Source organism: Podarcis tiliguerta (genome assembly GCF_965153285.1).
Source record: "Podarcis tiliguerta genome assembly, chromosome: 17".
Classification (NCBI taxonomy): domain Eukaryota; kingdom Metazoa; phylum Chordata; class Lepidosauria; order Squamata; family Lacertidae; genus Podarcis; species Podarcis tiliguerta.
This window is the reverse complement of record NC_139550.1, coordinates 22182557-22194812: the sequence shown is the minus strand read 5'-3', so window position 1 is coordinate 22194812 and position 12256 is coordinate 22182557. Positions and strand designations below refer to the sequence as shown.

Genomic DNA, 12256 nt, shown 5'->3' with positions numbered 1-12256 from the left:
TTGAGGAACAGAATAGAATACGAAGTGGCAAACCAAACATCCATCTAACATCTGTGCACTGGGAATGTCAAATTGTTTGGTTCCAGAAGGCTGTCTTTCTCCAACTTGACCCCCTCCCCATGAAACTGCATACTAAAAAAAAAAGTTTTAAAAAGTGGATTAAATATATTTTAAGAAGCTTGGCCCCTAGAAGCACGTTATGCAATTTTTTATTGCAGCTATGTTTAATTTGGCAGGCTTGCTTATTTCTGGATAACCTCTTCATAAGAAAGAGGAAAAGCATATAGGATTCTTTAGAGCTTTGGTGCCAAGCATAAAAAAAATAAATCTGTGGAAGAATTAAGGCTCATCATGAGAATCCTCCCGCCTCCAACATCTCCCAGGGCAATTTTAATGCCTTTATAAAACCCTGTGGAACAATACCCAGGCACAGGCTTTTGTAATCTGTTGGATGTTAAGTATTATTTCTTGCCTGTTGTTTCTTCTCCAGCAGGAAAGCCAAGAGTCTGTGGCAAATTCATCTATCGTTATTAAGATTAGATGCCAAATATCTGAGGATGCTGCGAATCCTGATTAATCTCACACTTTGCCGAATTAGTTATTGGAATATTCTGGCTTACTGTGCAGAAAAGGATCTCCTTACCAGAACACAAGTGGGATGGAGATTAAGTGGGAGAAACTCTGCTGCCATCTTTTCCATGTTCTTTATACAGGAGTCCTTGTCTGTAAGAGGACTTTGTTACCACTTCATTTACTATAGCCACACTGGATTTTTTAAAAGTTTATTTTAATTACTTGCAGTGCTAGCATTTGAGGTTTTCCTCACAGTTCAACGCAGCACAGCCAAAATCAGAACAAACAGCTTATCTCAGCCCTTGTGAATGCAGAAATCTAATTCAGGCACACCCTTCAGTTTTTCTGCTCCTTCCTTCCTTCTCTCCAAACACATTTCCACCTGAAAGGCATATATTATTATTTTGAAAAATTGCCCCTGAATCAATGCACCTTGTGGGTATTTTTTTTACAAGGTGACTTTTCAAGATCCGTTTGAAATTGTTGTTTTGCCACAAAACTCCTGTGATCACAAGAAAAGATCAGGTGTAAAACATCAATCAATACCGAACTTCACCGTAATTGCTCTTTCCTTCTCTTTAATTAAAGGTAAAGGGACCCCTGACCATTAGGTCCAGTCGTGGCCGACTCTGAGGTTGCAGCGCTCATCTTGCTTTACTGGCCAAGGGAGCCAGTGTACAGCTTCTGGGTCATGTGGCCAGCATGACTGAGCCGCTTCTGGCAAACCAGAGCAGCCCACGGAAACACCGTTTACCTTCCCGCCGGAGCGGTACCTATTTATCTACTTGCACTTTGACATGCTTTCAAACTGCTAGGTTGGCAGGAGCAGGGACCGAGCAATGGGAGCTCACCCCGTCACAGGGATTCAAACCACTGACCTTCTGATCAGCAAGTCCTAGGCTCTGTGGTTTAACCCACAGCACCACCTTTACGCTATTGCTGTGTAATTTACACATGTGCTAATATGTCTAAGCACTGCTTGTCACACTAGTGACAAATTTTGGCTAAGCAAAGCAAGCACAGCAAAAGGATGAATGTTTAATGCCACAAGTCAACATAGCCTACGAGGGCATTAGCATCCTTCTGCTGTCCTTTCAAATGCATGTGATAAAAAGCCGGGAGGGCGGTTTGTGTTGGGATTAACGTGATGCCTCATGAAACTGCTCCTTTGATCACTCCTTTGCTTACCACATGCCTTATCAGTATATGAATGGAGGACAATACTCAGAGCACATGCTTAAGATGAGCATCGCTCGCCTAGGAGCCATGTGCCTTCGAAGGGAACCGAACAGAAATCAATCAAAAGAGTTATCTTTCAGACATTCAAAGAAAACTAACAGAAAATGAAGATAATAGTACAAGGCTCCATTTGCTACCCAAAGCCAATACTTCCCTTAAAATAATAATAATAAAAAAAAGCTTCTCAAACATGGGTCTCCAGCTGTTTTTGGACTACAACTCCCATCATCCCTAGCTGGCAGGACCCATGGTCAGGGATGATGGGAACTGTAGTCTAAAAAAACAGGTGGAGACCCAAGTTTGGGAAACCCTGCACAAATAACCAAATAACTAGCCTCTCAAGTGAATAAGCAGAAAATATGAGCTTCAGCCATCAGGTAGTACACATGTAAATGAAAAGCAACAGTTTCCTCAACAGATCAGTCAGCTAAGCATTGGCTGGTTCCCTTTTTTCTGTTATTACATGATTCTTACATGCAGGTTCTGGATATTGCTGTACATGCATATTTGCTTGGCGGACACAATGCAAGATGATTCTCATAGCATTTACAGATTGAATCAAAGAAAATAGTTTGGCATTTGGAAAACATCCCAAAGAATGAGTGTGACAGTAACATAAAAAAAAAACAAAAAACCTTTTGTGGATAGTATGCAACTAAATCTTACTCAGAGCACACACACTGAAAAGAAGGGACCTAATTTCTTCTTCTTTTTCTTCTTCTTCTTCTTCTTCTTCTTCTTCTTCTTCTTCTTCTTCTTCTTCTTCTTCTTCTTCTTCATACCCCGCCCATCTGACTGGGTTCACCCAGCCACTCTGGGCAGTTCCCAACAGAATATTAAAAACACGGCAAGATATCAAACATTAAACACTTCCCCATACAGGGTTTTCTTCAGATGTCTTCTAAAAGTCAGATAGTTGTTTATTTCATGACATCCGAAGGGACGGTGTTCCACACGACGGGCACCACTACTAAGAAGGCCCTCTGCCTGATTCCCTGTAACTTGGCTTCCAGCAGTGAGGGAACTGCCAAAAGGCCCTCGGAGCTGGACCTCAGTGTCCGGGCTGAGGGGTGGGGGTAAAGATGCTCCTTCAGGTATATTAATTTCTATTCTGAGTAAATTTTCATTGAATACCACCCTTTCAATTCTACATAACCGTTCTGCTGTCAGTAAAACTGGCAGGATTTGCTAAGTAATATTTGGAGCTAGCTCTGTATTCCAGTCAAATGTTGGTAGTAGGCCTAGTGGAAGCATATGCAAAATTGAAGAAAGACAGAACTGATTGCTATTAGTAAGTTTCTTGGAAATTAAAACAATACTTTTCATTTTCTACTATATATATATATATATATATATATATATATATATATATATATATATATAATTATTATTATTATTATTATTAGTTTATTATTTGTACCCTGCCCATTGCCTGACTGCGTTGCCTGGGACACATATCATGGAAAATTGGAAGAGAATAACAACGAAATCAAGCCAACAAGAGAAAGGCAACAATTCTTTTTTGAAAGTAAGTAAAGGCTTCTTACCTCTGCATGTCGTTTCTGAACCAGACCATAAGCCATTGGGCTGACAAAGTCGTATGCTGCTTCCCACAAGGTCAAATCCTGTTTTACATCGGATTCCACATGCAGCATTGAAATAATTGTTGCAGGTGTTCTGGATAAAATAGCCATTTTCAGGAGGGTGAAGTTCAGGGCAGTGAACCACTAATTGGAGCAAATAATAATTACAAACTGGTTACAGCACAATCCTAAAGGTAAAAGGTAAAGGACCTCTGGGCGCTTAAATCCAGTCAAAGGTGACTATGGGGTGTCGGCGCTCATCTCGCTTTCAGGCCAAGGGAGCTGGCATTTGTCCACAGATGGCTTTCCAGGTCATGTAGCCAGCAGGACTAAACCGCTGCTGGTGCAACAGGATACCGTGACGGAAACCAGAGCGCACAGAAATGCTGTTTACCTTCCCACCATGGCAGTACCTATTTATCTACTTGCACTGGTGTGCTTTGGAACTGCTAGGTTGGCAGGAGCTGGGACAGAGCAACAGGAGTTCACTCCATCGCTGGGATTAGACCCGCCGACCTTCCGATCGGCAAGCCCAAGAGGCTCTGTGGTTTAGACCACAGTCCCACCTGCGTCCCTTACAGCACAGTCCTATACCTGTCTATTCAGAAGTAAGCCACGCTGTGCTCCACAGGGCTTCACCCAGGTAAACATGTATAGAATTACAGCCTTAATTGTCATCATTCCATGTGATTCCTAAGCAGGATTTACTTATTTATTAAATTTGGATACTGTTCTATACCCGTAGATCTCACGGCAGTTTGCAACATAAAATTAAAATATAGAAAATCCTCAAGATACACAATACAAATAAGAACAGAAACAAACCAATAATCCCCTCTTCCACAACACATTTAAAAGGGCATCGGATGTAAATCGGATCAGCCAAAGGCTTGGTTGAAAAGGAATGTTTTTGCCTGGTGCCTAAAGGTGTATAATGAAGGCGCCAGGCGAACCTCCCTGGGGAGAACATGCCACAAATGGGGAGCCACTGCAGAGAAGGCCCTGTTCTCATGTTGCCACCCTCTGGACCTCTTGTGGACATGAAGAAGGACCTCCGAGGATGATCTCAGAGTCCGTGTAGGTGCATATGGCTTTCTAAGTCAAAATCAGCACTTTGAATTGGGCCCAGAAACTAATTGGCAGCCAGTACAGTTGGGCCAGGATTGGTGTGATGTGCTTAGTCCATCTAGCCTTGGTGAGAAACCTGGTCTCTGAATTCTGTACTAGCTGAAGGAGGAGGAGGAGGAGGAGGAGGAGAGTTTGGATCTGATATCCCGCTTTATCACTACCCTAAGGAATCTCAAAGCGGCTAACATTCTCCTTTCCCTTCCTCCCCCACAACAAACACTCTGTGAGGTGAGTGGGGCTGAGAGACTTCAGAGAAATGTGACTAGCCCAAGGTCACTGCATGTGGAGGAGCGGAGACGCGAACCCGGTTCACCAGATTATGAGACTACTGCTCTTAACCACTACACCACCCTGGCTCTCTGAAGTTTCCAAGCCGCCTCCTTTATAATGCACTGCGGTAATCTAACCTAGAGGTTACCAAAGTATAGACAACAGTAGTTAGGATGTCCCTGTCCTACTAAAGGGCACAGCTGGGCCACCAACCGAAGTTGATGGAAGCTCAAGTGACAGCAAAGGATACAGGAGTACCCCCAAGTTGCATGCCCACTCCTTCAGAGCGTAACCTCATCAAGAGCAGGCAACCTCCCTGCCGTCCGGTCCAGGGAACCACCCACTAACAGTGCTTCAGTCTTATCTGGATTGAGCTTCAGTTTGTTGGCTCTCATCCAGTCCATAAAAGAGACAAGGCAATGGTCCAGCACTTCCACTGCCTCACCTGAAGAGGTAAAGGAGAAGTAAAGATGTCAGCATATTGCTGACAACACACTCCAAACCTCTGGTTTAAAAATAGAAAAGAAAACATTGTCCCTATGAATTGGCACCACCACCATTCTACAACAAATCTCATGAATGAGCCACAAGGTCATTTATGCAGTCATAACAATCCAAGCAGCTTTCCTATTCAAGGCATGTCTCCTATCCATGTGTCCTTTTTTTCAGCACTTGACATGAACTGTGAGTGCGTCCAAGCACAAATCTTCTCCTAATGTACATGGGTTTTATGGAGATACAATGGGGATCCTTGTAAGATAAATCAAGTTTGGAAAGGAAACTGTCAGGGAACTGCCATTGGAGCAGGAGGAGGTGAGAGGGCTCCCGGATGATGGTGGAGAGGGCCCTAGTAGGAGGAGGGATAGCCCATATGCTGGGGAAAGAAATCAGCGTAACACCAGTGGAGAAGGGGAGGAGATAGAGGAAGCGGAGAGGTGGCTCCAGGACTCTTCGCAGGAGACAAGCGGAGAGGGGACTAGTGCTCCTTTGCCCACACCCACCTTGCGCAGAAAGCTTTCGCGCAGGCAACGGGGGAGGAGACTGGGCGTCAAGCAGCTTTTATGTTGAAAGCGGTTTAAGAAACGCCCACTGACGGATTCTGCCAGCGACTGAGGCAGCAACGGAATAGAGGGCTGTCTGGTCAGAAAGGGTTCAACCATGCAACCTAGCCAGGAGTAAAGGCTACTTACGCACAAGCAATCCCTAGAACCATTACAGAAACCTTCATAAGAAAATAGAAAAACAAACAAACAATCTTCACCACTATCTTAAAGAATTATTGATCACGATGTTAATATTTTGGGGATCTCTCTCTCTCTTTTGAGGATGGGTGAACAGCCTACCTTCACAAGTCTGGCCCGAAGAGCGATACCCTTCCTTGCATCTGCAGTCCTCGACAGAGGTACTTCCTGGTGGAGAGGTGTGATTCTCATCAGGACATGAGATGCAGGTGCTTATTCCACCTGGTGAACCTTCAGGCTTGTAGGTCCCTGGTGGGCAGGCTAAAAAGCAAAGTAAGGGCAATAAAATCCAAGTCAGGATCAAGTTGCGAAAGTATATTGCAAAGCTGTAGCCCCCTACTACTTCATCCACAGGTACTGTATGCTTGTGAAACATGGACCACCTATAAATACCATCTCCAGCTCCTCGAAAGATTCCATCAATGGTGTATCTGAAGATTTTTACATATCACTTGGAAAGACAGGCACACTAATGTCAGTGTACTGGAAGTAGCAAAGATCACCAGTGTCGAAGCAATGATTCTTCAACATCAACTTCGTTGGACTGGTCATGTCATGCAGATGCCTGATTATGGTCTTCCAAAGCAACTACAGTGGTGCCTCGCAAGACGAAATTAATTCGTTCCGTGAGTTTTTTCGTTATGCGAGTTTTTTGTCTTGCGAAGCACCACTGCATTTAAACACTGACAACGGCGGGGAGGGGCAGGGAGAAGCAGGACAGCTGCCGCAGCCGGTACCTCAGACTCACCCACGCATTGTGGCCACCGTGCAACGCGGCTGCTGGAGGGCGGCGGTGCTCAGGAGCACGACTCCAGGGAGAGAGAGGCGCTGGCGGCAACGGCTCTCTGAGGGGAGCACCCGAGGGGGGTGGGCAGAGGCGCGAGGCACTAACCGTCAGCTGGAAGGTGGGAGGGAGCCGGAGGAGCCGTCAGCAGGAAGGTGGGAGGGAGCCGGAGGAGCGGGGAAGCGAGCGTGCGTGCGTGCAGTGGCCGTTGCCATGACACGAGAGGCAGGGCTGTTTCGTCTAGCGAAGCAAGCCCTTAGGAAAATCCGTCTTGCGAAGCACCTCAGAAAACGAAAAACCCTTTCGTCTAGCGAGTTTTTCGTCTTCCGAGGCATTCGTCTTGCGGGGTACCACTGTACTCTATTCTCAACTTAAGAATGGAAAGTATAATGCTGGTGGACAACAAAAGAGGTTTAAAGATGCTCTCAAAGCAAATCTAAAAAAAATGTAGTATAAACACTGACAACTGGGAAACACTGGCCTGCAAGTGCAAGAACAGCCTTTACCACTCAGGATGAAAGGGAGAAACGTCCTAAGAGGAAGGCATATTTGGCAAACCCTCACCGTGATCAGTTCTCACCTGAAAACCAATGCCCCCACTGTGGAAGGATTTGTGGATCCAGAATTGGCCTCCACAGTCACTTACTGACTCACTTTTAAAACCATGTTCATGGAAGACAATATTACTAGATTATGAGTGATTGCCAAAGAAGAAGTTATCTTTGGCTCTCCAGATGTTGCTGGACACCAACTCCCATAATTCTTGACTACTGGCTAAATTTATTTTATTTATACTTTGCCCGTTACAAATTTTCACATTCCATTCAACATAACCACACAGTCATAATTGCCGACTTCCCTTCCCCCCCTTCCTTGGTTTTGTCTAATACAGTGGTGCCCCGCAAGACGAATGCCTTGCAAGATGGAAAACCCGCTAGACGAAAGGGTTTTCCTTTTTGGAGGTGCTTCGCAAAACGAATTTCCTACGGGCTTGCTTCGCAAGATGAAAATGTCTTGCGAGTTCCTGCGATTTTTTTCCGCTCCCCACCCCCTTTTTCTAAGGCACTAAGCTGCTAATAGCCTTTTAGCAGCTAATCCGCTAATCCCTTAAGCCTTTAATAGCTGCTAATAGCCGCTAAACCGCTAATAGCGCTAATCCGCTAATGGGCTTGCTTCGCAAGACGAAAAAACCGCTAGATGAAGAGACTCACGGAACGGATTCTTTTCGTCTTGCGAGACAGCACTGTAATCCATTACAAGTGCCTATTCTAATGACTCGATATGTTTTATTGTCCCCCTCCTCACTATATCTTCATATAATTAAAACTGCTGAATTTACTCTAATCCTGCTAACATTTTAACCTGTTTACAATTATTCTTCGGATATTCTGCAAACATTTCCCACTCCTCTTTAAATACGCCATCTTTTTGATCTCTTATTCTGTTAGTTAAATTTCCTAATTCCACATATTCCACCAATTTCATCTGCCAGACAACCTGTTTTGGCCATTTATGGGCAGGGCATAAATAATAACTTTCTTTCTTTCTTTCTTTCTTTCTTTCTTTCTTTCTTTCTTTCTTTCTTTCTTTGCTTGCTTATTATCATTTCAGTATAAATGCAGCCAACCTTTACTTTCAAGGGGAAGCTTACTAAAATGTGTACTTTGTATGTTCATTTGCTGGATGAGATCCTATATGGCGAAAACACTGTACTACCGGCCGGCAGACTGTCTCGCCAGATGTGTGCATGCTCTGGTTATCTCCCGCTGGGACTACTGCAATGTGATCTACGTGGGGCTACCTTTGAAGGTGACTCGGAAACTAATCCAGAATGTGGCTAGACTGGTGACTGGGAGTGGCCGCCGAGACCATATAACACCAGTCCTGAAAGACCTACATTGGCTCCCAGTACCTTTCCAAGCACAATTCATTTAAAGCCCTAAATGGCCTCGGCCCAGTATACCTGAAGGAGCATCTCCACCCCCATCGTTTAGCCCGGACACTGAGGTTCAGCGCCCGAGGGTCTTCTGGTGGTTCCCTAATTGCAAGAAGTAAAGTTACAGGGAAACAGGCAGAGGGCCTTCTCGGTGGTGGCACCTTCCCTGTGGAACACCCTCCTATAAGATGTCAAGGAGATAAACAACTATACAACTTTTAGAGGACATCTGAAAGCAGCCCTGTTTAGGGAAGTTTTTAATGTTTGATGTTTTATTATGTTTTTTGTGTGTTGTAAGCCACCCAGAGTGGCTGGGACCTTATTGTTTTTGTTGCTGTTGCTATATTTCAATATTTTAGTGTTCCTGGCTTATTTACCAAACTGGAAGGTAAGATATCTTAAGTATACTTCTTGGCTTTTTCTCCTTCATTCTGCCACCTGCTCAGATTTCTTCCTTGCTACACCACAGACTGCTGCCCACATCCCCTTTCTCGGTAACATTTGTACAGATTGCTCTAGTGCAAAGAGATGAGCCATGTGAAGAGAATGCATTTAAGAGGTTAAAAAACTGGAAACGACATATTTAAAAATGCATTTATTCAGTGAACTCAATTACATGGGGGAAATAATCCTTAAATAGCATTTTCCATACCTGATGGTAATAACTGGTCAGATTAGCGAGTTTTACGATTTGCTCTGCACTGCTAATAGATCTTTAGAAGCCTATTAATGTGCTCTCATTTTTACACAGAGCAAACCTGCACACTAAAAGCTTCGGTAGGGGCTGGGGAAATTCTGGGGGTGGTTTAACAAGACTGAATCTCTGTACCAAGCAGAAAGGAATTCTAAGGAGGGGAAGGGAAACCCGTAACTGATTATGGTGCTGTTCCAGCAAGAAAGCTCACTATACGCTGTGAAATAAGAAGGCAACAAAAAAAAGCATAGAATATCCCTAAAACTAATGTTTACCTGTGAAATTAAAAATCTGAACAATCCACACATATTATAATCAATACAATGATATTGGACAACACTAAAGTGGAGCATCAATATTGATATCCATTTTACACCCATGTTTCTTTATCACAGAACAAAACAACAGTCAGTATGTTTACTTTCAAACATCTCCATCTGATTTTCATTGCTTTAAAGTCAGAGGTAACAAGCTTCCATCTAAGCAAGTTTACTTAGCTTAGATCAGTTACAGTGGTACCTCAGGTTACATACGCTTCAGGTTACAGACTCCGCTAACCCAGAAATAGTGTTTCAGGTTAAGAACTTTGCTTCAGGATGAGAACAGAAAACGTGCTCCGGCGGCATGGCGGCAGCGGGAGGCCCCATTAGCTAAAGTGGTGCTTCAGGTTAAGAACAGTTTAAGGTTAAGTACGGACCTCAGGAACGAATTAAGTATTTAACCCGAGGTACCACTGTATTCGTTTAACACAATTCAGCTAACCTTTAATTCATAATTAGGGAAGTCAGGGAAGAATGGCTTTAAGTTCAAAGGCCGATTCACTCTTTCACTGCATAAAGTGAAAACTATGATATTAACTATTAATATAAAAGGGCCCTTAACACTCATCTGTCTTGCAGCTGATGTATTGCAGGCTTACAAAGGTTTCTTAAAAACATTTAGCAAAGTGCTGAATTATGATACCCACATTAATTTCATAATTATACAATTATTTGGAATGCTCCTGTTCAGTATGCCAGTCAGCCTTGCCTTTTTCCAGGATAGGTCATTCCAAAGGATACATCATACACAGCATTTGATCAATGGAGTAATTCAGTAAAGAAGACATGGATGCACTCCCAACATTGTGAGTGATTACCAAATCACCCAACAATATATATATATATATATATAAAAATATATTTTAAAAAAGTTCTGTGAAGAACTGATCAGATAGAAAGCTGCTAGGATTACAAAAGTATTCCAGTGAGCGCATCTCGTTAAATATTTGATATATAGGTCTTGTACAGCAATTGCAAATGAAACATCTAACATGTCTACAAGGATCAGGGAAGATTTGTGCTAAATCCCAGCATGTACTATATAACTCTTGCATATTTCCTGTTATAACCAACAGATGCTCTGCATTGATTTCAGCCACTGCTAATTCTTTCTCTTTCGGAAACTCACGTGTGTTGCAACACTGCATTATGAAACTGTAAACTACACACAAGGCACAAATTGGACCTTGTGTAACTGCTATATTAGAGAGATTAGTTTGCCTTTGCAGCACCCTGCAGAAGAAATTCTAAATCACTTCAGCCTGAAGTCACCCTGAGTGTCTATTGCAGCAGTGAAATTTTCCTTAGGGGGAACAGCTAGGACCAGAGGCACCAACTTGTGAGGGTAATTTTTCTTTGGGGTGGGGGGAGGTAGTGATGTCATGGCGTCCTGATGTTGTGTAAAACAACAACAAACAAACCTATGGTCATGTGAGGCATACTCAATAAACACACGAGACGTAACCAGCTGTGTTCTTAGATACAGTTAAATAAGGTATACTATTCATGTATCAAATCATAAATTTCAACGGAAGCAACTCATAAACAAACAAAGCAGAAGACCCAGTGAATCAGATCATTCTCTAGTCAGTTCGTGTATAAGGTCCATCCGTGTAATAGTGTCTATTCCACCTGTCTGTTCATAAGGTCCAAAAAATCCACATGAAAGGTAGTAAACGACCTCGGTCCAGTATACCTGAAGGAGCGTCTCCACCCCCATCGCTCTACCCAGACACTGAGGTCCAGCACCGAGGGCCTTCTGGTGGTTCCCTCACTGTGAGAAGCCAAGTTACAGGGAACCAAGCAGAGGGCCTTGTCGGTAGTGGCACCCGCCCTGTGGAACGCCCTCCCACCAGATGTCATAGAAAACAACAACTACCAGACTTTTAGAAGACATCTGAAGGCAGCCCTGTTTAGGGAAGCTTTTAATGTTTGATGCATTACTGTATTTTAATATTTTGTTGGAAGCCACCCAGAGTGGCTGGGGAAGCCCAGCCAGATGGGTGGGGTATAAATAATAAATTATTGCTGTTGCTGCTTCTGCTGCTGTTATTGTAGCAGTTCCACAGAATCCTTTCACAGTCTAAGACAAGGATTTCCGGAATATTGGCCTTGTTTCGCCATCCTGGGCTTCATCAGTACAGTGGAACCTCTGGTTACAAACTTAATTCATTCTGGGGGTCCGTTCTTAACCTGAAACCATTCTTAACCTGAAGCACCACTTTAGCTAATGGGGCCTCCCACTGCCGCCACATGATTTCTCATCCTGAAGCAAAGTTCTTAACCCGAGGTACTACTTCTGGGTTAGTGGAGTCTGTAACCTGAAGCATATGTGTCAGCGCTGGCTCCTGGTCCCAGCTCACAGAGGACCAACGCTAGCCGGTAGTAAAGTACCAAAGTCTTTATTGAAGTATAGTTTCCATTTCCAAACCTGAGCGCTCCAGCTCTACGTCTAGGATCTAGACCGGCGAAGCTCCGTCTGAGTCTC

At 43.7% G+C, this 12256-nt stretch overlaps 1 protein-coding gene across 2 annotated transcripts in view; it reads right to left on the bottom strand.

The window, feature by feature from the left end:
• SVEP1 (sushi, von Willebrand factor type A, EGF and pentraxin domain containing 1) overlaps positions 1–12256 on the bottom strand; it is a 138233-nt gene that overhangs the window by 97689 nt on the left and 28288 nt on the right. For both annotated transcript variants that reach the window (XR_014506257.1, XM_083419154.1), the window contains exons 4-5: positions 6137–6295; positions 3360–3539 (exon numbers count right to left, since the gene is read on the bottom strand). Coding sequence is in view for 1 of the 2 variants with exons in the window: in XM_083419154.1 (XP_083275280.1) it covers positions 3360–3539; positions 6137–6295 (339 nt within the window). In the remaining variant the exon portion in view is untranslated. The remainder of the gene's footprint in view (positions 1–3359; positions 3540–6136; positions 6296–12256) is intronic.